General features: G+C 39.6%; 2 protein-coding genes and 1 non-coding gene across 3 annotated transcripts; all 3 read right to left on the reverse strand.

Moving 5' to 3' along the window:
- Nucleotides 1-3,239: 3,239 nt before the first annotated feature.
- trnas-gcu (transfer RNA serine (anticodon GCU)) lies at nucleotides 3,240-3,321 on the reverse strand. Its single transcript has one exon. It is a non-coding gene; the product is annotated as a tRNA-Ser (tRNA).
- Nucleotides 3,322-12,075: 8,754 nt separating this feature from the next.
- On the reverse strand, nucleotides 12,076-14,642 carry LOC115820111 (pepsin A-like). The gene is made up of 9 exons (XM_030783582.1): nucleotides 14,590-14,642; nucleotides 14,220-14,361; nucleotides 13,991-14,108; nucleotides 13,632-13,750; nucleotides 13,250-13,449; nucleotides 12,897-13,010; nucleotides 12,616-12,760; nucleotides 12,425-12,523; nucleotides 12,076-12,213 (listed from the first exon to the last, which is right to left on the reverse strand). Exons 1-9 carry the CDS (start codon nucleotides 14,640-14,642, stop codon nucleotides 12,076-12,078), a joined length of 1,128 nt encoding a protein of 375 aa, XP_030639442.1.
- A 1,884-nt stretch (nucleotides 14,643-16,526) lies between these two features.
- prok1 (prokineticin 1) lies at nucleotides 16,527-19,868 on the reverse strand. The gene is made up of 3 exons (XM_030783583.1): nucleotides 19,797-19,868; nucleotides 19,094-19,219; nucleotides 16,527-16,646 (listed from the first exon to the last, which is right to left on the reverse strand). The coding sequence occupies exons 1-3, from the start codon at nucleotides 19,866-19,868 to the stop codon at nucleotides 16,527-16,529; spliced, it is 318 nt and encodes a 105-aa protein (XP_030639443.1).
- Between the last annotated feature and the right edge of the window lie 4,232 nt (nucleotides 19,869-24,100).

The following is a 24,100-nucleotide window of genomic DNA, read 5'->3' on the forward strand; positions in this document are numbered from 1 at the left end:
TTAACACAAAAGACACACAACAACAAAAAGCTTTTAAGTAGTGTTTTTCATTAGTTAATTTTGTTACGAAATATGTAATTAGCATTGTTTATTTATTTCTGTCATCGGTCGATTTCGCACCTTCACATTTAAAATATCTCATAAGGTTAACTTATAGCCTACTGGTGGTCAGTCAGCACAAAGATACCGCTCGACCTGTTTGTTTGCTTTATAGCCCCTTTAAAAACATTTGCATAACCAAGCTTTCCGAAGGAACTTGTACCCGCCTATTTCATCAACGGCAGAGCGTCCACAGTGTTCGACAGCGTCGTTGGCAGGGAGGTTTGGGCGACTCTTGACGCTCTCGCCGCTCTCAGTGTGAACGTACAGTTACAAGCTCACAATACAAAAGTACTGAAAACACTGGTTTGAATATTTGTAATCTCTTTTTGGACTTATTTTATAACACGGAAAAACTGATATGTGGGTTCAATAAATTCAGTCATTACTGAAATATAGAATTAAAAAGACAGTATGAAACCGTAGCTCAGTGCCTTTATGCAGTTCCCTACTCTGGCAAATTGGACAGGAGACTCATCTCAATATGAAAGTATTTAGCCTGTGCATTGTAAAGAACATCAATACTAATTGTCAGATCATTGCTTGATTTGCAGGTAAATCTAAGCAGGTGCGGGAGTGGAGGTGGCGGACTTCGCTGCGCACGTGCAAGAACTTAGTAACGGTTGCCACAACAATGGAAAGCCAAAATGGAGCGAAGCTTACAACGTTGCCATGGCATCAACTAAATCAACTTTGTCAAATTAAGAGTACCTTTAGCTAATCTGAAATAGCCTAACTAATCAAGTTACGCGTTTCTTTTCCATCTAATGCCGATACTTAAATCCTCTCAATAAATTTAGATACCTTAGTCAGCGGTCTGGCGTTTAGTCTCCACCGTTTGCTTTTCCCAGTCACTCCGTCCCTCGTCATCCCGCAACCTAGAAAACAAATAAAAAGCTCCCACCGCAGCGGCAGCTAAACTGGCAGTGCACATCACTGGCCGTAGTTTAAGCTGACTTAAACGGTTTGTTAAAACGGCAAAGTGAACCTGCATTTGTAATGTTTATCAAGTAAACAGTACACAAAGGTTAAAAATCGATTAAAATTGCAAATATGTCGATTAGACGTTGTCCAAACCCCAAATATAATTGTAAATATGAATGAAGATGTAACCGCTACTACAGCAAGACGTTAGCTGTTCTCCCGCAGATAGCCCTGTAAGCTAACGTAGGTCCTCGGCGAAGATTAGTTGAATCAAGTAATATTTTCGATATATTAAATAGATATTTTTTAAAACTGTTACTAAACGGTCTAATAATTCGTTATCGGTAACAAAGATTCAACGGTGGTTTCAGAGTTGAAGAGTAGCTCAATGTAGAAAGAGAAAAATCACAGCTGTCTGATCCTTTGGTGTCGGTTAACGACTGATATTGTTTGTTACTTTTTGACTTTTTGCGGCATTCTGTAGAACGTTTAGTACATTCTATTTTCGACATCACAATTCTCTCCGGTTTTAAATGTAATCATGTATCGTAGTGTTTGGTAAAGCCTTGTTCCCTGCAGTCAAATTATCCAACAACGAAAAAGCAAAAGAAAAAAAAATGCACAGTGGGACTCACAGGGACTTAAACCCTTTCTTTCTTTCGGACCATGGATATTTATGGGTATTTGGGGTATTTATGTTTTCGCCAAAATGAAAGTTGGGCAGAACTGTAAAAACGTCTTTTTGAACTAAATCATAACGACGTTTATTGAACAACCCATAGGCATACGTAGTAGAAAAGTGTAAATCACTCTCTGTGGGTTTGGCATCTATGCATTTAGTATTTTTGCAACATTTATTTGCTGTCATAACTGCCTGTCTGCGGTGCTGACTACAGTTAGTGCTTTTTTGATTGTTTTAATTTCCCACCTATACTGATGGTTGCAGCTTTGCAAAGGTTTTCGTATCCCAAACAGACAAATGACTACGACTGTTAAACAATGATGTATATCCGTTGAAGTAGAAAAGGCTCCAGAATTCCTTCACAGCAGCGAGTTGATTTCAAAAGGCTGTATGCAATAATTGGACGGTGATGCCAGGGTGAACCAGGGTGTTCATTGAGTAGACACATTGGTTGGGAAGGAGACAGGGAGTCCTTGGGAGACTTATAAATGACATCAAAATGTTTCATTAGGCAGACACTGAACACTGACTGGCTTAAATGTGCCACTGACTGTCTGTCTGTGTGCGTGTGTTTGTCTGTGTGTGCGTTTGTCTTTGTGTGTGGTGCATTCATCACGGACCACCAAGTTTTTGCTTCCTTGATTTTTCTTTTAACCAAAGTCATTAGAAATGTCATCTGGCTCAGCTGGGATCCCTGTTAACACATGAGATACATTTAGTTGAGTGAAGAAAGTTTGTGTTTAGTTACCCTTTCCCTGTTCTTTGCCATGAATAAAATGTACTGTTACAACTGTTGTGTTTAATAGTAGTAAAAATCAAACCTATTTCTTCTAGCAAAATTAAGATACTGAACAATAGTATGGGCACTAACTTAATTTAGACATGACTGCAGGGAATCCATTCCATAGCAATCAGTGATGAATATAATTAATAGGCAGTTGTACATGAATCCTTTTCAGATGGTTAACTTGGCTCTACTGACAGCACTGATCAAACTGCACGAATGTACTTCTGTATAGCACATGAATATGACAAAGTCAAATTTAATACCAAAAAGCAGAAATTAGATGTGTCAGGTAATACTGTGCCACCATAAACAAGTAGGATACAATCTCATATGCAGACATCGAAAAGAGTGGACATCCCACCGATCCCCCGCCTCAGTCAGACTTTGTATTAGGGGGACAACATAATGAAGAGTACCCAAAAGTCTTGGATCCACTTCCACACACATCTTGGCATTCAGTTGTCCTACATTCTCCATGAATCGATCCATTTGAACAGAAAGCAGTTGTGAGATGCATGCTGTCCATTTCATTTGCTAATGAACACAGCTGTTTCACAACGGTTGGCATAATGTTAACTGTACAATGAAAAAAAAAAAAAAGATGTGTTGGATTTACTTTAAAATGAAGACAACATTTTGCATGCAGCAAGTGGATTTTAGGTAAACTGCAAGGCTTTCGAATGCGGTATCAGAGCAGCCAGGCGACACAGGTTCCTTGCGGCATAATGAAAAGTATGTAAATGTCTTCGACGAGGATGGGATTCAAACCCATGCGCGCAGAGCACAATGGATTAGCAGTCCATCGCCTTAACCACTCGGCCACCTCGTCACAAAGATGTGGTGTTACCACAATATGTAACAGTCCTCCACAATTTGCCTCCAACAGCTGCAACTCTGTTGAATCCTCCTTGACCACTACCACCTGTACCTCTACAGAATCCTCCTCAACTATCATGTCCTAGGCAATCTCCTCATGGGGATAATGTCAGTGGGGATACAGGTGATGGAGTCCAGCTATTCAGGCCAAAACACTGTGTGCATCAAGGTCTGAGATTGGATCAATCGGCTATACTGGTAAATTCCATTGATAAATATTTGTTTCAAAGTGGTATTGCTGTCTTCACTCATTTATCTATACTCAGTCTTCGGTCTCTTATGTTGACAGGACTTTTATAGGCTGTTTCCATGTTTTTGTCTTTTTTCCATTTTGCAGCCCAGCTTCATATCCTTACAGGGAGCATGTGAAATGCCATCAAAAACAAATGCCATCCATGATCAATGGGAGGGCAAAACTCACACAGGCAGGCACAGACAGAAAACAGTCACAGTCTGACGAAGAACAGATACCAGCACATACTTAAATACAGAGAACCATTGTCTTCAAGGACAGGTGATTGGTGGAAGCAAATGAGGCAATAATAGAGATCAGGTGAGGGGTGGGGACAGGAGAACACAGGAACAAACAGAAGCACATGGCAATACACAAAGGCACATGGCAACACAATACCCAGAATGGCCAGTAGGGCGGCCAAAAGACAAAGTCCTGACAGAAGTACTGACATAAATTAATGACAAGTGAAATTCTATGTGCCAGGCCCCTTACCATGGGCTTATCTGATTGGTTTTCTTTTAAAGGTCAGCTCTGTCTACCTTAGTGTCATCCAGAGGAGACAGGATGCAAGTGCAGGTAGTGTTTGTTGTAATTGTTTTCCAAATCGTAGTCAACAAACAGGCAGGGTCTGCTACACAAAACATTGGCTACTCGGATCTAGGCACATCTGGGGGGTATTTCAGAAAGCGGGTTTAACAAACTCTGAGTTTAATCCTGAACTCTGAGTTGATGAACCTTAGATGGGAAACTGAGTTTTCGGTTCCAGAAAAGCTGATCTGAGTTGGTTCGATCAACTCTGAGTATGTTAACTCTGAGTTAAGCACGTACATGACAATTATAAAAAGCCATCATCAATGGAGCTCCGATACTACGATTCACCATGGCAACCAGCAAAAACAAAAGTCGTTTTACTTCACTTTAGAAATTCTGATACATGTTTATGGCGAGTATGAGCACATTTTCCAAAAAAAAAAAAAAAAAAAAGGGGGCAACACAACTGCATCAGCAAAGGCGAGACAACTGGTGTGTGAGAGAACTGCTGCCCGAGTCAATGCATAAGTTTAAACACACTTTCTTTGAATATTACAGGTGGAAGTGGTGGAATGTAATTGAATAAAATTCTATTCTCTTTTAGGAGCAATCCCATGGGCACAAAGCGCACTTGACAGCCGCTGAAAATGAAATATAAAAACATAGTTCAAACAGGTAAGATACATTTTGCTTTGGCCTATTGGCTCATGATTGTACCTCATTTTGGTTTTAATCATATTTGACATTTAACAAAGTAAATGTCATTCAGTGGCTATTTCAACTTGGAGTAGCTTTAACCCCCAACAGAATGCTGTTTTTAAGACACACAAATGTCCTCTCGCCTAATATCCTGCTTAGCAGACTAACATTTGGGCTGTAAATACTCCCAGAGATTTTGCTAATTATGGTAGTTTAAAGTATACTGAAACAGAATGCTCTTCGTCACAGGATGATGAAGACACGTTGCCTGCTGCCACAGAGAGGGATTCAGAAAGGCCTACTGTGGTTTACATTAATATTATGTATGGTAGCTACTGATATTTCTCTCCCTATCAAAATGTTTAATTCTTGTGTGGAATTTTGAGTTTAAAATGCACATTGAAGGGATGACACGTTCTTATCCTTTTTAACAGAGCATGACTGGGCATTACCAGGAGGAGAGTCCATCAACCTCCACAGCACAGATTGACACAGTGAGATGTTCAATAAATGCCAGGTTAATTCTGCATGTAGAATTCAATGTCATCCTTATGTTTTCTCAGTTATGAATTAAGAAGTTGTATAAAATGCATCTCCTGAAGAAAATGGCTAAAACTGTCCGAGAAATGATGCAATTGCAGATTGAAATTAAATTACTGGAACAAGCTAAATATAGTAATTGTTGCATTTGTAGGAAATAAAGACCAAATAAAATGTGACTGATTTTTCTTTATTTGACTGCTGGGGTGGTGGTATCTTAATCTGTGAAATGTTTTTGGCAAATTCTCTCGGACGGCTCCTCCATCCAGGACATCTGCAGGGTGGATAGGACGGTCTTCCTCAGGATTGTTCATTTGTGCGGCAGGGTGCTGCTCTCCTCCAGTTGTGGCAATATTATGGAGAACACCACATGGCAAAATAGTCACACGCCATCTCTGGGGTTACTCTGACTTTACGCAGATCCTGGAGCCGGGCTTTGAGCATGCCTACTGTCATCTCAACCCAGGCTCTAGTCCTGCAGTGGGCCACACTGGAACATTGTTGGGGGCCAAGCTCAGGGTCAGGGCTCCGAGAGGGCTCGCATAGGTACTCTGACACCAAGCAGGTGGCCATCAAACTCTCCTGTAATTATACAGCAGATACATTTTAAGGGTGGTAAAAGAGGGAGAGAAGGGAATGATTTGTGCAAAGCTTTACTTACCATGTGCAAATTTGTTGCTCAGGGTACACTAATGAGACATTCATATCATGCACAGAGCTGGGCCACTGGCTTCAACATTTGTGAAAGTGCACTGCATCACATATGATCTTGACAATGCAGAGAATGAGAAATATTAGTTACAGTACATGTCAAAGAGTGGGAGAAAGAGAGTGGATTAAGAGACTGGATTTGACCTCAGTTGGGGGATGATTCAAAGGCAGTGTGCAGATTCTATAACTGTGAAATACATGCACATCATGCGGATCTTGTTCGACATGCCAGCTCTGATAAACATAAAAGAAAAGCAGCGCCATTTGCATCAGTGAGGCTTATGGACATTGGATTCACGGTCACGAAGCAAAATGAGGCAAGACAGAGAACTGAGCTGAAGGTAGCAACCTACATAGCCTGTCACACATCCAAGACAAGAGACAAGGAGTTTTTCAATACATTAACTGAGATGGCCAGTCAAAGGCCCAGTAGGGTATATGTAATTTTTTTTAATGATTGTTTAAGAGGCCAGCAAGATATCTCTTTTTTGCCTTCACTGATATAATTTCATGACCAGTGTGTTATATGCAGTGTGTTATATGCAACTTCTTTATTTTCATTTTCATTCATTCATTTATTCGTTCCTCATGTTTTGTTGGTCAGTTGGTTTTGTTCAGCTTCTTTAGAGTTAAGAAGAAAAATGTTAAATTACAAGTTACAGTATTTTTGAAATGGTTGCTTATGAAATGCAAAATAAATTCATACATATATAAATTAATCGAGTGGCCTCTCTCTTACACATTGTGGTGTGTAAGGTCGCCTGTTTTGGGCGTGTTTCCATTGACCTGGTTGTTTGTTTCTCTCACAAGATCTGGCAACACGGCTTATCTGGCCCAGTATACATGGTGGCCCAGTTTACTTGAGTTTACTCATGTTTGTATCTCAGTTGTATCAAAGTTGATATCTAAATGTTTCAGATAAGTTTTTCTAGGAAAGGCAAAGCCTTGACAACACAATTGGCAGATTTTATTAGGTGCTTACATTGTCTTGGAGGGGATGTTTTGTGTGTGTTTATGACACACTTTTGTTCTCATTCTAAGATTAGATAACACTACCAGAAAACAATCTTGACTGTTATTCACTTTACTTTATCACATTTAATATGTGACATCTTACTGACCCTTTGTTTCTTTAGAGCTAAAGTAAAAACAAACATCATCAGCCAGTTCTCCTCACCACACACACACACTCAAGTTTTCAAGTTTCAAGTTTATTTAGAGCCCAGTATTACTGTTTACAGTCTCAAAGGGCTTTACATGTCACAACTATCAAAATCAAAACAGGGGCAGCACCCCCTGACTTTATCCTCATGGCCAGCAAGAAAAAACTCCCCCAAAACCCAGGTGTAACAGGAATAACAGGGAAAAAATGGGAGAAATCTTGAGAAGGACCACAGAGAGAGGAGACCCCTTCGTGGCCAGACAGGTGTGCAATAGGTGCCGACCCAGCAAGCAATTACAATTTCAAGTAAATACAAAACACAAACAAAGGGGATGGCGATGCTGACAGGAGGCTGACAGGGGGATGAAAGATGGTAACACCAGGATGGATCGGTCCGAAGGGCAGCAGAAGTCAGGATCACTGGTATCTCAGGAGTGGCATGTGTGTGGCTCGACAGAGAGAGAGAGAGAGAGAGACATTGTTAGATATGTTCATTTCCACATAATGGTTAACACTCCCAGTCTCCTCCCACACACAACATTGCACTCTCTACATTGTCCCCTCCCACTGCCTCAGATGTCTCTAAATTCCCTTTCACTAACAGACCCACCACCTCCCCTTAGATCCTACACCCTCTCATCATCTTCAGGTCATCTCTTCCACACTTACCCCTGCTCTCACTCACATCATCAAAACATCACTCACAGCAGGAACATTCCCCACCATTTTTAAGCATGCTCAGATAACTCCACTGCTCAAGAAACCAACACTCCATCCATCACTTATTGAGAAGTACAGACCAGTCTTTCTCCTCTCATTTCTGTCAAAAAGTCTTGAAAGTGCTGTCTTTAACCACATTAATTATTTTCTAATAAAGAATAATCTGCTGGATCCCATGCAGTCCGGCTTCAAGAGCGGCCATTCCACGGAGACTACCCTACTCACTGCTGTGGACGACTTGTGGGCAGCAAGGGCAGCTTCTAAGCTGTCAGTTCTCATTTTACTGGAACTCTCCGTAGCCTTTGACACCATTAATCACTGGATCCCCCTGTCCACTCTCTTTGACCTTGGCATCGCTGGGATGGCCCTCAGATGGTTTGAGTCCTACCTCACAGGGAGATCCTACTGCTATTACTGATGATACTCAACAGGACCTGTCCCTCGCTCCAGAGGATGACACAATCTCTGCTTGCATCTCGGCATGCCTCGCTGACATTGCAGCTTGGATGAAGGAACACCACCTCCAACTCAACCTGTCAAAGATGGAAGCCCTGGTCATATCAGCTGGTCCTTCGATTCATTATGACATCTCCGTTCCGCTCAGCTCATCTTCACTACTACCATCAAATTCCACCAGAAATTTAGGGATGATGGTAGATGGCCAACTGGCCCTCACTGGCCACATAGCAGCAACCTCCATTTCTTGCAGATGCATGTCATACAACATCAGGAAAATCATGGTGATATTTGTCAAGACAGTATTTGTCAGAGTAGTATGCACCCAACTCCTTGTCCAGGTATTTGTGATCTCAAGATTGAACTACTGCAGCTCTCTCCTGGCAGGTCTACCTGTAATACCAAACCACTGCAGATAATTCAAAATGCTATGGCACGTCTGGTTGTCAGTCAGCTGAAGCAAGCACACATCACAGCTCTCTTCATCTCCCTCTACTGGCACCTTGTGTCTGCCCACATTGCATTACTACATGTATGTCCCTGATGCTGGCTTTCAGACCAGCCAGTAGAACTGCACCTACATACATCAGGGCACTCATTAGGCCCAACATACCATCTTGCCCTCTACGGTCTGTGAAGGAATGGCGTTCAGTGAAAGTCACAAACTGCATGCGTGGTTCCTTGATGTTAGAATGAGTTGTCCGATTCCATTGAGTCTGCTGATTCCCTCATAATCTTTAAGAAGCGCCTAAAGACTTCTCTTTTCAGTGATCCTCTTGCCTCCACAGCTGCAAACTAACCGACCGCCTACATTCAGCCCCTAGGTACTGACTGAACGCTTAAATGTTCCACTGTACTTCTCATCTCACAATGACGTATACTATTTGGCACTCCCTTATGAATCCTCTCCTGATGCTTATGCTGTCCTATGTGCATTTACGTTTATAATGTGGATTTCCTGGCTTTCTATGGCAGGTATTACTTAGCAGTTATTTTTAAGATACTTTAAGACGGAAGGTACACTACAGTATTGAATATAGATATTTATTAGATTAGATATTGTTGTTATGGCAGAAGTACAGTTGTTGTGTTGATCATTGTTCATAGCATCTCAACTATTAGAACTTTTTCTGGCAGAGTTGTAGCCCCAATCTCCTAGCACTGTTTTCATCTTTATCTGTCTGTAGTGCACTCTCTTCCTTTCTTCAATCGGCTTTGCTTGTACTTGTATCTGGTCTAATACAGGGCTGTCACGATAACCACGCCATTGACAAGCCAATTGCAGGGGATGGTAAGCAACCGCCACAACCACTATGTTCATGTTTTTTCTTTTTTTCATGTGGCTCGGTCCCTCTTGTTTTTCACCTCATTGTGTATGTACTGAATGTTAAATAAATTCATAACGAAAACAAGAGTGAGCATGAGAAACTATTTCGGTTTAGCAAAAGATTTTTTTTTTTTAATAAAATAGTTTCTCTATGAACTGCAATAAATTTTTTTCTTCTCATGTCCCCTAGTTTTTTTCTCATGTCCCTTTAGGGGCTCTGTAGATTTGCACTTAAAAGATTTAGCCTAAGCAATTTGCTTTATTTATTTACGTTTGTATAATGGCCTCATCAAGGGGAAAAATATCTGAGATTTTGAGAATACGATCGTAAAATTACAAGAATAAAGTTGTAATATGGCCACAAGCGGCGATGGCAGGCCCTCGCACCTCTGGCGATTCGCAACCCATGATATTTCATCATTCAACAGCTCACTCACATCCGATGTATGTGTCGAATCATAGCAACAGCTAAAAGGAATTGGCCTTAAAACCACATAATATGCCCAACTGTTAAGTTAATGTTCATGTGTGTCTTAGACAATATAAACATCAGTGTCATGAGTCTAAATAAAACTATATAAAAAGGAAAACCTTTGGACATGTAAATGTCATTATGCTCAGTGACTGCATACATTAACACATCTTTACACAACACCTGGTTTTGTAACCTGCAATAGTACCACAACCCATTTTGTGTGCTATTTAAATATGCTTTTCACAAATTCTCTTTATTTCTATGTATTACGCTGAATTGCATGTAATATCTCTTTTTCAGACATTGCCTTTTCTTTACATGCGTGCGCTAAAAAATAGTCAAGGGTTTTAAACATTGGAAGTATCAGTTTTTGTGTATCGAGTACAAGGACACGAATTTGGCATGTAAGTCATAATTCTCAAATTCTAAACATTTTGTGCAGTTGGACCTTCGTTAGCAAGTGTGTAATGAACTACCACACCCCTCTTGTGTGCCGCATCACACTACATGCAACATTTAAGATTGTAAAGTTAGGATCACATTTGCAATGTACACAGAGTCATTGTGAATAATAGGTTATTATTTGCTACACTGTATGTTCAGTGCCATTAATAATTCATTGATCAAGAGAAAATACAAATAGAAAACACTGCACCTCATAACACGAGGTTATTCATAACATGGCTGGGACAGCAGTGACTTGCCTTTTGAACAAAAAAAGTGATGTCCTTAAGCGTAGGCAACATTACGTAAACAGACTCATCACACTCTCTCTCACTCTAAGCCACTTATACTAACTAGGGTCGCGGCGGAGGGGGGGGGGGTGTAGCCTATCCCAGCATTCATTGGGTGAAAGGTGGGTAACATCCTCAACAGGTCACCAGTCCATCGCAGGGCAGACACACAGACAAACACATTCCCACACTCATACACACCTAGGGGCAATTTAGTATCTCCAGATCACCTGACTTGCATGTGTTTGGAGTGTGGGAAGAGCCTGGAACTCCCAGAGCAGACCCACACAGACTCGAGGAGAACATGCAAACTCCACACAGAAAGGATCCTGGTTGCCCGGCCAGGAATCGAACCCTGGACCTTCTTGCTGTGAGGCAACAGTGATAAAATGGTGCTGTTGAGCCACCCTAAATCACTCACTCACTCATTATCTAAGCCGCTTATCGTGATTAGGGTTGCGGGGGGTGCTGGAGCTTATCCCAGCGCTCATGGGGCGAAAGGCGGGGAAACACCCTGGACAGGTTGCCAGTCCATTGAAACTGGAGCTCCTGGAGGAAACCCATGCAGACATGGGGAGAACATGCAAAAACTCCACACAGAAAGGACCCTGGCCACCCGGCCAGGAACTGAACCTGAAACCTTCTTGCTGTGAGGTGACAGTGCTACCCACTGTGCCACCGTGCCGCCCCGCCACCCCAAATCACCGCAAGAGAAATTTCTTCACCGCGACAGCCCTAGTCTAATATTGAACTGAGCTACGGCACATATGCCCCAGACAGTGCCTTAATGGGCACATTATTGGGTTGTATTTTGCCTCACTTGGAAATCACTTTGGATAAAAGCATCTGCTAAATGCACAGATGTAATGAATAATAATAGTCTTGGTTTGACTGTGAAATGTGCATTAAATGTAAGTTTTGTTACTCTTATACATTTACATTCATTTCAACCACACTGACAATGTAGACAGCATGAAAAACGAAACAGGCACCAAAGAAGTTCTAATGCATACTACATGTTTAATTTTTGTTCAGATATGTTCAGATATATAGCACATTGCAAACTGAATGCAACAAACCACTGAACTATAATATCAGTATTGATCTGTTACTGTCATTAGACAATAGGAGCCAGGGCCACTGCATTGTACTGTCTGTCAAAGACAGCATAGAACTGCCGGAGGAAAACATCACCCAAGATCCACAGTTGCTGAGAGCCACCATTTCCAAAACCAGCCATGCACTCACCATTGCTCTGGAAGAATAAAGTGAAGGATCAGTAAGACATTTAATGCAGAGCTGTTGCACCCATTTACAAAACTAAACAAAAAGCCCTATTTGTCTCCTCTGGAAGAGAGGAAATGGTTTACACTTTGACAGTGGTTAAAAGTGGTTTCTTATACTCCTCAGTATAAGAAAATGCATTGGCTGTGTGAGGCCTATGGTGTCATGTGATGTGCACTGACCTGTGAGACATAGGCGGAGGCAGGGATGGTGAAGGCGTTTCCATTGAGGGTGAAAGTCACAGGGGGCATGCTGTTGATGTTGTTGCAGTTCACAATGACCTGTTATCAATAAGGTAATATTTAGAAAGATGAATTCATGTGGGGACCAGTGGTATTTTGAAACCAAAACCTGATGACCATAGTCCACTCACATCTCCGTATTCGTCCACAGTGCCACCAATCCAAGAGACGATGTTATTGAAATCAGTGCTGGGAGCCACGATGACAGAAGTCCCTGTGTCAAGGATAGCCTGGCAACCACCAGCACAACCAACGGCGCTCCCGTAAATGGTAAAACTGAAGGGGAAAACATATTGGTGAATGATCTAAACCAAAGAAAACAATCAACCCAATTTATTTAAAGTTTGTAATTCAGAGATTCTAAATATACTTCTAAACTGAGCTTTTTATTTAACCAGTTTAAATGCCTTACCTATTCATAGTAATCTGCCAGTAAGTTTCAGATGACAGAGGGATCCAAGTTAAGCTTCCACTATAGTAGGAGCTGTCCACTTCACCAAAAAGGATAAAACTGCCACTTTGGTCACTTTAGGAAAAATAGGACTGAGCATTAGAGCAGACAACAACACTATCCTCTTGTCTGACTTTCGTATAATTTAGTTTAAAATAAAGGACTACACTAATCACTTTAGTACACAGAATTATTATACTATTCCGGGGCACAAAAACCAATTTAAAGTTTCACTGGAATTCTGTTCTTGAAACTTGCAAATAGTCAAAATATTTTCACAAAGGGATTTTCAGTTCATGAATTAAGAGTCTTACTTGTTGCTCAGGTAGACAGAGAAGAGGTTCTGGGAGACCAGGTTCTGACTCATCATGTTGTCAAAGACAGGTGTGGCCCCAGAGGCTGAGATGGAAGGGAAGGCCAGGCCCAGGATGCCATCAGCCTGCATACTGGCCATGAAAGCAGCCTCAGTTGTGCTCAGCCCAAAGATCTGATTGGTCACTGAGAGCCCACCAACCTTACATATCGGAAATAGGGAGAACATTACAGCTGAGGTCACAGTGTTCTCTAAGCTTCTCTCCACTCTCTCTCGCACTACTGTAGCATGGCACATTTTCATGAACAGCTGCTGTCCTTGTGCACTTTTTTTATTTTGTTGTCAGCATAGCCTATGCCAAATGCTACTTTGTTTTCACTTACCACCACAGTGTCATATCCAAGATATCCATTCATACTGCCAGTGCCATACTGGACTGAAACGGTTTGGGAGGACCACTGGAAGGTGCTAGAAGCCAGAGGGTTGAATTCAGCATGATTCTCTGAGGGAGAGAAGACGACACATCAAAAAATACTACAAGTAGGTTTTCACTCCCTCTATCATTAGGTCTTACACCATGACAACTGAATGAGAGGAAGTTACTTTACTTAGCCACCTGTGTAACCTCAGTTTTAAATGAAACCCAACTATGTTTCTGGTGTTGGACCATGAGTTTGGTCAATAACATAATAAACACCAACATAGCAATTACTCAGAAAGCCCTATAAAATGGAGTACTCACGGCAGGCTTGGCTGGAGCAGTAAACAGAGGGCACCCACAGGTTGGAGGAGCCAGTGTCAAAGATCACTTTGAAACTCTGAGGTGGAGTCCCGATGGAGATAACACCATAGTAAGACAACTGTAGAAAGACAGAAGCATGGATGTGTAACATATTATAAAGGCAGAATCACTCAGTATGAATGCAAAGACTTCCACTACATAGATTCTGTACTGCTTCTGAGAGACTCACATCAGCATCATTGGTCATCGTTTCAACACCATTCTGTATGAATTTAACTATGGGGTTGTATGGATACTTCTTCCTGTACTCCTCCCACATCCCCCTCTCTTTCAGCTGTTCTCTGACTGTTTTTCCTTTGATTAAGGGCACCCTGTAGTACGAGAGAAAGATAGACGAATAGAGAAAATTTATTTTTTGATCTATATTGAAGTCATAGTTACTCTTTCCGTGAGAATACACAATATAATAACCTTAATTCTCATGTTCTAAACTCTGTCTTGGCTCAATTACCTACAGTAACACAAAAGATTTCTAATGTAGCAGCAACCTTCTCAAAAGATATCTGTTTTTGCTTGTCTTTCTGAGAGTTTTTACTTACCTGACACACTCAGTGAGTGCCACCAAAGCACAGAGGACAACTGCCCACTTCATCGCTGCTGCGAGTCGTTCTGCTTCGAGTTGATGAGATCAGAGTAGTTCTGTCCACCTAGTAACACAACATCCCAAGACCTCTGCTTTATATATGCTAGAGTACCTGTGATCTTATCTTCAAGAAATCATATTAATGTGATAAGAGGGCAAGATCTTAACCAGACTGTAAATAACCATCTGAAACAATGTCTTAGCTGTTTCATAACAATTTTTTGGTCAGGTGAGGACAAGGGCTTTCAGTAGGACACAGTGAATGAACGTGTCCTTTACATCTGCATATAAATGTCATGTGCACTTAGATTAAAGCATAATGTTTACATTTTGATAAGTACAGCAATGCATTCATATTCCATATAACTAAGCTGTCTTAGCTAAAGGTAAAGTCACCAAATATGGATCTGAAAGACAGGACACTCTGATGCACATTTGGTTCATAAAGCAGTCATACTAACGACACATTCATGTATATTCACATACATTATTATTAACATATATTCATTTTAATTTCTGAGAATGGACTCTATTTATTTTTTGTCCAAAAGGCAGATAATATTCCTAAGACATTGTGAAATATGTGTCCAGAAATATTACTTTGGCCAAAAGAAGAAAATTTACAATAAATAAAAATATCTAAAATATCTCTTAGGTGAATGAATACATTCCTTTATCAACTGCACTACTCTTTTAAAAGGAGAGAGCACTAGAAAAAGTCTACATTATTCCTTCAGACCACAGGTAAGTTTACTCTTTCATTTTATCTAATTTTGTCTTATTAACATTTCCCTGAAATAGCAGGAAAGTGTCTGTCACATAACGTATGAAAAACACTTTCATGTTTACAACATCAACTGCTTCTACAGTTCGTTTGCCACCTCGGTTCTTATCGAAAAATTGTTTCTTTTCACAGCGTACAATATACCCCAAATAGTAAAAATGCCTCTGCATCCTAGTTTGTTTCTTTAAAAAGAAGATCTTTTTTTATCTATTATCTGTCATTATACACTTGATGTTATGGCCATTACAGTTGTTACAGTCTCAGAATCAAGTTACTGAATACACACAATTTATAAGAGAATATCCAAATGTGAAGGTTTTGTGTGAAAAGATTTTGACCATTGAGTCAACATAATTCACTTTGCTATGGAATTTCATATACTCAAGCAATATGAGAGTAATTGTCTTTAATAAATGTATTATATTCAACAAATGAAAATTTTTTTTGTAATGTTCATTGGCTGTGTTCTGTTCATGAGAGAGGTACATTTATGTTTTCAGAGTTGATGAGGCAAGTCCTGAAAAGGGTATATGGACAATGTACCCTTGTCAAGGTTATTGTTTATGTAAGTTTCCTAATGGTATCTGTGAACACATGCACACTATAGACCCACACAACACACAAAGTAAAGATATGGTCTTATCATGTTTATTACTGTGACTAAGCATTTAGTTATACGGTGTAGATGTTGACATTAGGAGAAGAATTGAGCCGATTCATTTCTTTTTCTGTTTTTGATCATTCTTTCAGAAATTCTGCACAACAACAGGATAATAATGACTACTCAACAGCATATGAATGTTCAACTAAACAACATTCCTTCTACTAGGTCTGCTTCTCAGCTATTAAATTTCTGACTTTCTAATGGGTGCACTGACTGTAAATTAAGCATTGCTTTTCCAGGCAGTGGGACGTGATATTTTCCTGTTCGTGTTAGAATTTCAGACCATGATAAGGTTGAGCATCAGAATTGTGCATGTAGTGCAAAGCACATGAAAATAAAGATTAAAAATCTGTGGAAACAGTATTTTGCTGTGCACTCAAGCTTCTTCGTCTTCTCCATGTTATCCACCATAATACTCTTAGTTCTTTCCTTTTGTCAACACCCGTCAAAAGTCTATGTTTTTGAAATCGTTGGTACACCTGTATCTGCTGTCTGCATATCTAGTGCAAACCAAATGAGGAAGACAAGGGCAAGTGTGGTGTTGTCTCTTCCCAGGAAAAGGCACCTGTAATAAAAATACAGATTTAAGACTCAGAAAGACTCAACACAATTATTTTCATTATCCTAAGCAAATTTAACTGACTTTGTTCAATGTCTAATAATATATATATATATATATATCAAAATCAGAAAGGCTGCTGGACATAAAAGCATTTACAGAGAGTGGGAGGGAAGAGAAGAAATAGTAAATAAAAAATGAAGGAGATAAAGATACAAGAAGATTGATATGGACCATGGGAAAATGAGATTTCATTTTGAACTATTCCCTTAACCAAAATGTTTAGAACAGATTTACATGTAAGACAAAAGGTAATCATTTGAATCTGTATCGTTTTTACAATTTGGAGGACTCTTGTGAACAGTCACTGAAATTAATCAATAAATTTTACAATCTTGTAGAAATCAAAATTTTAGTATTTACTCACATATATTTCCACATCTCTTTACCTCATAAAAACTCCTTTGCTACCTTTTTTTATCCTTTTTATTTTATATTTCTGCCAAAACAGTAGGAGTGCTTTTCTTGCCATGTCTTAGATCCAGTTTTGCATTAATAGAATTCACTTGTACATTTAATAATTACATTTATGAGAAAAAAAGGAGGGAGGTAATAGATGCTGTTCATACATTGACACAGTTCATGTCAGATACATCAAGAATTTAACTCAAGTAGTATTGTAAGGATGACCTTCATTTTCATACCTGAGTGATTTTTTTAATTAAAGTAGTTTTGTTTGTACTCATGTTATCTGTGCTTTTTTCACCACTCTCAGCATCTTAATATGTTAGTATTTAAACCACCGCAACATCTGCAAAAATGTTCACTTTCTGCAACAAAATAAGCTCAAATCATACATACAAGTTGACAGTGTGCATTTGGTATATATTTCAGAACTTTGTCATGATCCTCTGAACACCAATTTAAATACGTTAGCTCCAAAATCAACTTCATATTACTGTAGAAATGTTTTTTACTTCAGTACACTCAATCAAACTGTCCAGATTAACAGCTCCCTTATTGATTTGTTGGCTGTGCTTAGCTTGTCCAGCTGAAGAACAGTAAAAAGCATTGCAAAATAAACAAAATAATTTAATAAATACAAAACAAGCAAACAAATGAGTATATAAAGAAAGAAAAGCTAAATAAATTAATGAGGAATAAATAAATTAATAAGGAATTTATATGTGAATAGAGAACTGTTTTCCAACTCCAAATTTCATTCCCAAATGTTTGTATTGTTGAACTCACTCATATATTATTTAAATCTTCTTCTTCTTTTTCTTCTTCTTCTTCTTCTTCTTCCTCTTGTCACTACCACTACTACTACTACTGCTACTATTACTACTACACAGATGTAAGTCTGTGGGACACATGTGCTTGACTTACCAACTTTAGCCGTGCTTGACTACTCTGTCATATCTTTAAACACGGTGAACGTGAGAGGATACTGGGTAAAGGATAAGAGGTTTATCCTACAGGCAGGGTAAGAGGGTAATATTTGTTTTAGGTCTGGATCTGTCTTTGTGTAACAATATTGAACCAATCGCTTTAATGTTAACAGGAGTTGGAGAGCTCTGGTAGGTAGAAATACAAAATTACATTTTGAACGCTTCTTTTCACAGCTCCACTAATATGGCTGGAATGAAAATAATCGCACAGCCTTATATAATGTGTTTAGCAGAGATTGTGTATCCGAGCAAAAGTACAAAGGAAACGGCAGCGTTATGCTGAATCCTTGTTAGAGTCTTTGCGTCAAACGAATACACGTAAGCTTGCAGAGTCCACTGCTCCCTCTCCATATAATCTATGATCTCTGCCCATCAACGTCACTACTCCTTGTCACCGGTGCATGGAGCGTGATATATCGCACAGATCTCTCTAGCTTTGTGAATGACCAGATCAATATCAGCCTTATCAGCAAGTCCTCAAATACTACCCACCCGCCTGCGTCTTTCAAACTTCTTAATTCCCACCAGCACAGATAACAAAAGCAAAGCCCAGTGGCTGCAAAAGGCTGTCTCGTGCCCCGGCAAAGTAGAGAGTAGGAATCTCTTTTCTTAAAATGCAGGATTTATTTATTTGTTTGTTTGTTTGTTTGTTTGTTTACTTATTGTCATTTTGGGATACTGCCTTTCATACTGCTATATTAACCCTGACACATTTGCTATTCAGAATTATTGGCTCACATTATTAGCTGTATCTAATTTTCCTGAATGTGTTGGCTCAGTAACTCATATGTATGGAGACAGAACTTCAGTTTTCAGAAAAATATCCAAATCTTGATTAAAAGCAGAGCTACAATGAAAGTAAAAATACTCCTTAATCCTACCATAAAAACATTGCAGCCAGTGTGTGTATGTGTTTGTGTGTGTGTGTATGATGTCCGATGTTCTTGTGAGTGCGTGCACGCGTGTGAGTGCATGTGTGTGTGTGTGTGTGTGTGTTCATACCTTGTGGCTGAAAGGGTGACACTCATCCCCCTCCATCCCCTGCAGTGTGCACATGCGTAGGCCCCTGAGCCAAAGGCTAACTGCACAGCACATTCCAAAACCACACTGCGCATCTCTGTCACATGCCTGATACACACACACACACACACACACACACACACATATGCACGCACACACACACGCACATTCACATACAGACACACACACACACAGACACACACACACACGCACGCATGCACGCACACACACGCACGCACATGCACATACAGACACACATACACACACACACACACACATGCACACACACACACACACACACACACACACAAAATCAACATTAATCGCATACGCTTCAATTAAAGTCTAGGAAGTATTCAATTCCAAATATTAACAGGATAATATGGGTGTTGAAAAAAACAGGCTGATATGCAGTAATAGAAATATTTAGTTGTCAAGTAATGCCAGAAATGTATTCAAGGCTAGCATACATGCCATTTCATTGGTTAATTCATTCAAAAATCCTTTCTTTGTTCTGTCGCAGGCATACACTTTGGTTAGCTAAATCTTTAATTTTTTGTAAAAGACTGATGCGGACTAATCATAAGGAGTAACAAATAAAATCCTTCCTAGATCTTTGATGATGTTAAGTGAAGTATACTTTTTAAGGTGCTGTGATGTGTGGTCAGCTCAAAGAAATACTCACCCCAGTGATAACTGCTCCTCTGCTCCAGTCCACAGATAACAGCAGGACAGAGAGAAACAGTAACCTGCTCATAGCAGCTACAGGAACGCGCCCCCCAAAAAAACACCTCAATACGGTTCTCCTGAAAACTGACTCCCGAAAAAGGTCTTGCCCGGTTCTAGGGAACTTTAAGTATGGTCCGTTTTGTGCTCTTTTCCTCCGATTTTTTCTCTCTCTATTTCTCTCTCACTTTCTCTCTCTCTTTCTCCTTCTCTCTCACTTTCTCTCTCTCTCTCTCTCTCTCTCTCTTTCAATCTATCTATCTATCTATCTTGTAGCATCTCAGGTCATGAAAGCGCTTGTTATTTCTGAAATAGGGGCTCAAAGCTCTCTTTTTATCCATCCAATGACACCCACCCCCTCCCCTCTCCTCCTCTCACCTACCGTCCCAAGAACTCCGTCATCTCTCTCTGTGTGACGTTGGACAGGATGATGAAATTGCATGGTGATTCCCTGTTCTTCTGGATCTTTCCTGCTGCTGGGACATAAACATTTCATGTTCAATATTAACTTTCATATTCACAGTTGCTTTTTACCTCATGTTCTTAAGGTGGCAAGGAGAACTGTTGAAGGACCTTAAGAGATCGCTAACCTTACTCTAATTTGACATGACTTGCTTTATGTTGTTCTGGGTGAGGGATTTTAACATAAGTATAAATCGCAGAGTGTGTAAGAAATGATTAATTTAGATGGAGAATGTTATTTGATTCTCTTTTTGGTCAAGTGTAAAATGTGAACGATTTTTCGTCAGTGTATAGCTTGTATTCTGATAAAGAATCCCTCTGACCTGCAGATAGATATCTAGCCACCTGTGCATGGAGACCCAGTTGTAGCTTGTAAGGATTAATCCATTTTTCACTTTGCTCCACTGTTATGGATCTGCATCCGTGGAGATTAGACTCAGATCCTAGCATGTGACTGTGACCCCACTTTCTCACGTAAATTCATAAGAATAGCCATTTGAAGGAGTGGCAGTAGCTCACAGGTAAGGGAGCCTAACAGCTGTAGGTTTGATTTGTGAGCGTGATGGGGAAAACTTGTCCTATTACACCGTTGTTACTTTTCCTGTAATGCTTGTCCTCATAGCTTAATGCCAGCGCATACTTCAGCAAGGTATTCATGCTTATTCCACTTAAATAAAGATTCAAAGTCTATAAGTCAGTCTCAATAAAAGTGCCTGAATGTACATGTGAAATGAAGGCAAGGAAAAGACACATTTTTTATAATAAGTGAAACGGTATTGGCTCAAGTCACTTGAGTTCAATGAGGATGGGCCATAAAGATTGAAGGGACAGCATTGGGTTTTTTTTTTTTTCTTTTCTGTCATATAAATTGGATGTACCGGACAAATCAGTTCAGCTTGCAGGTATAGATCACAACAAATTAGTCAGCTGTCAATGCACTTCTGACATTTTGGCCTATGGTCACTGATTGATATGATCTACACTGTCATGATCTGACACTCTCAATTTACAGTTTCTAAGTATGAAAGTTACTCTGAGATGTCTGAGCATATGTGGATCAGCATGCACACATGTTTCTAATCCCCTGTGATTGTTGACAGCTTTAATATCATTTAGATATCAACAATTAATGAACTCTAGACGTGATAGTTTATTGTATATTACACCTACCAAATAGTCACTCGTTATGTTGGTTGGATAATCCTGACAGCTAAACAGAATTAAATCAACATTAAATTGGAAATCAAATTTTAAAATGCAATCATTACTTGTCTCACAAATCAGCCTTAAAACACTTGAGACACTTACATCCGATCGTAGTATCAGATTTAACTCAAAACAAACAAACAAACAAACAAACAAACAAATCAAAACTACTAATTTAAACAAAGTTTAAATTTATTCACACTAACTTCAACCTCTGCTTTTGTTTGTATGGTTTCTTTACTGGTCACCATACTGGCAGTATCCATTCATCTCATCATCACTTATAAATTTATATCAGCAAAGGAAAAAAAAAACATGCATTGGGGTGACGGTAGAATGACACTGCTCATGTCCAGCTGTTCCAAAATTAAATACAAGGGAATATTAGATCCCTCTCTTTGAATAAGCAAAACCCAAATAAACCACTGCTTTAAAAAAATAATGAAAGTCTGCTTACTGAATTTTTTTGGCCTGTCTGATATCCTTTGATATAAATAAAGCGGAAATGCACCCTTTGAATTACTGATATGGTCATGAATGAATTGTGTCGATGGGCAAAACCCTTTACGGATAGGCCGGTAAAAGTGCGGGGGCAAACGTAGGCTATTCGCAGAAGCAATGTTTTATGCTATCCTTTCCTGGTAATATTAAGCATGGGATAAATTATTAGATTCAGGAGCTGCCTAGAGCGGGGATGATGGGCTGGGAGGTGTCAGTAGTGTCTGTTGGATTCTGATTTAGGGGCAGTGGTGCGGGGAGAAAAACGCCATAGGTTAGTCAGCAAAACATTACTTGGCTGCTGTGTAGATGATGTACATCTACGCTGGCCGGTCACATAATTACATTTCAAATTTCCGCCCTGTCAGCACAGTCCTCTGGCTCCAGCCAGCCTCTGAAGACGAGAAAGAAATCATTCAGCATGGAGTGGAGTACTGTGGTCCACTTACAGCTGAGGGGGGGAATCTTGGGGGCAAAAAAAAAAAGAAAAAAGAAATTTGACAATGCAGAACTCCATTTATATCCACCAATACAATAGGCTATATCAAAATGTTTCAACCTGACCAGAAATACACAGTATTTGCTTTGAAAAAAAAAAAAAGAAAAAAGAAAAGAAAAGAAATCAAAAGAAGGAAAATATGCAGGGAAATGAGTCATTGAGGTGCAGCGTAAAATACGTTGAGGTGAATCTTGTCAGAGGTTATTAGAATAATCCATCAAGGGAGAAGAGATGAGATGAATGAATGAACCCTTAGAGTCATGCCTTTTGAATGGATGCAGCTTATGTGTCTGTCAGGGCGGATTAAAAAAAAAAAAAAAAAAAGGACTGAAAAACGGGAGGCAGTGTTTATGCAACAGGGTTGTGTCACATTCAATAAATTTAACTCTACCATATTTGACACAATTCAACTTTGGGAAGAGACAACTCTGAACAGATTTTAGTTAATTTACTTTTTTTTTCTTTTGTTGCTGCGCTATTGTTTTTTGTTTAGACTTGGTGTGCATAGGCAAACATGGAGGATATGGAGATTAAAGATGTGGTTGAACACTTCAACATGAAGAAAGAGGATGGAGATTAAAGATGTGGTTGAACACTTCAACACGAAGAAAGAGGTTAAAGATGTGAGTTAATCTTCCTGCAGTGGCCTCTTGGTTAGAAAAAGGCAAAAGCAATGAAAGTCAGTTAAGATACATGCTTTCCTCTCTGTATTGAATTATACTATACAAGCTAATTTTAAAACTAATGTGAAAGTGTGGTGGGCCACCTTAGTTCATATCTTACCAAAACCTTTTTTTTTCATAATAAAATATTTGAGCAAACCTGAAAGGTTTTTAAAGTAATTAACATTATGGATGATGGCGCCTCCCTAATTTGAAGAGGTACACAGGAAATCCTCTACAAGTCACAAGGTCCAACAGTATAGCCTCAATATCTAAATATTTAATGAGTTGATTTATGGGCAATAAATATGAATTTAGTTGAGCTGAGACATGAGAGTCTTGAGAACACACTGTGGATGGCTGATAAAGTGTACATGATGCTCATGAAGTTGTATCAGATTGTCAGAATGGAAAAGAGTATCTTTTTATAGCCCTCCTATGAACAAAGCACAGAGACTGCAAGACGAGATATCTGCATTCACAGCAGCCACCAGAGACCTCAATGGATTCCCAGCTGACAATGACTCTGAAATGTGAGCTTAGCATCTTCGAATAGACGAAAGGTCAAAGTATAAAGTCATAAGTCCCCCAGGAGAATTACTAAACACGAAAATGTAATGGCAATAGCCTATTTCATGAGGGCGGTAACTATGTGAGAACATGATATTTTGACATTTATAAAACAGCAAAGTGGTTTTGAAAGACTATTTTTGATGAATTTCATCATAATTGTACACGTAGTTGTACATTATTAGCGACACCCATCTAGAATTGGATCAGACCCATCCAGGCAACAGATCAGCCTAAATACTTGAGGGCATTAACACCACAAAAAGTGCTGGCCCAAGGTGACAGCATCACATGTTTGCAACAGACTGAACTGTGGAACATTCATGTTGAGAGCCACCCATTCCATCTCCTCCCAATGACGTACTG

Source organism: Chanos chanos, chromosome 9 (assembly GCF_902362185.1).
Source record: "Chanos chanos chromosome 9, fChaCha1.1, whole genome shotgun sequence".
Taxonomy (NCBI): domain Eukaryota; kingdom Metazoa; phylum Chordata; class Actinopteri; order Gonorynchiformes; family Chanidae; genus Chanos; species Chanos chanos.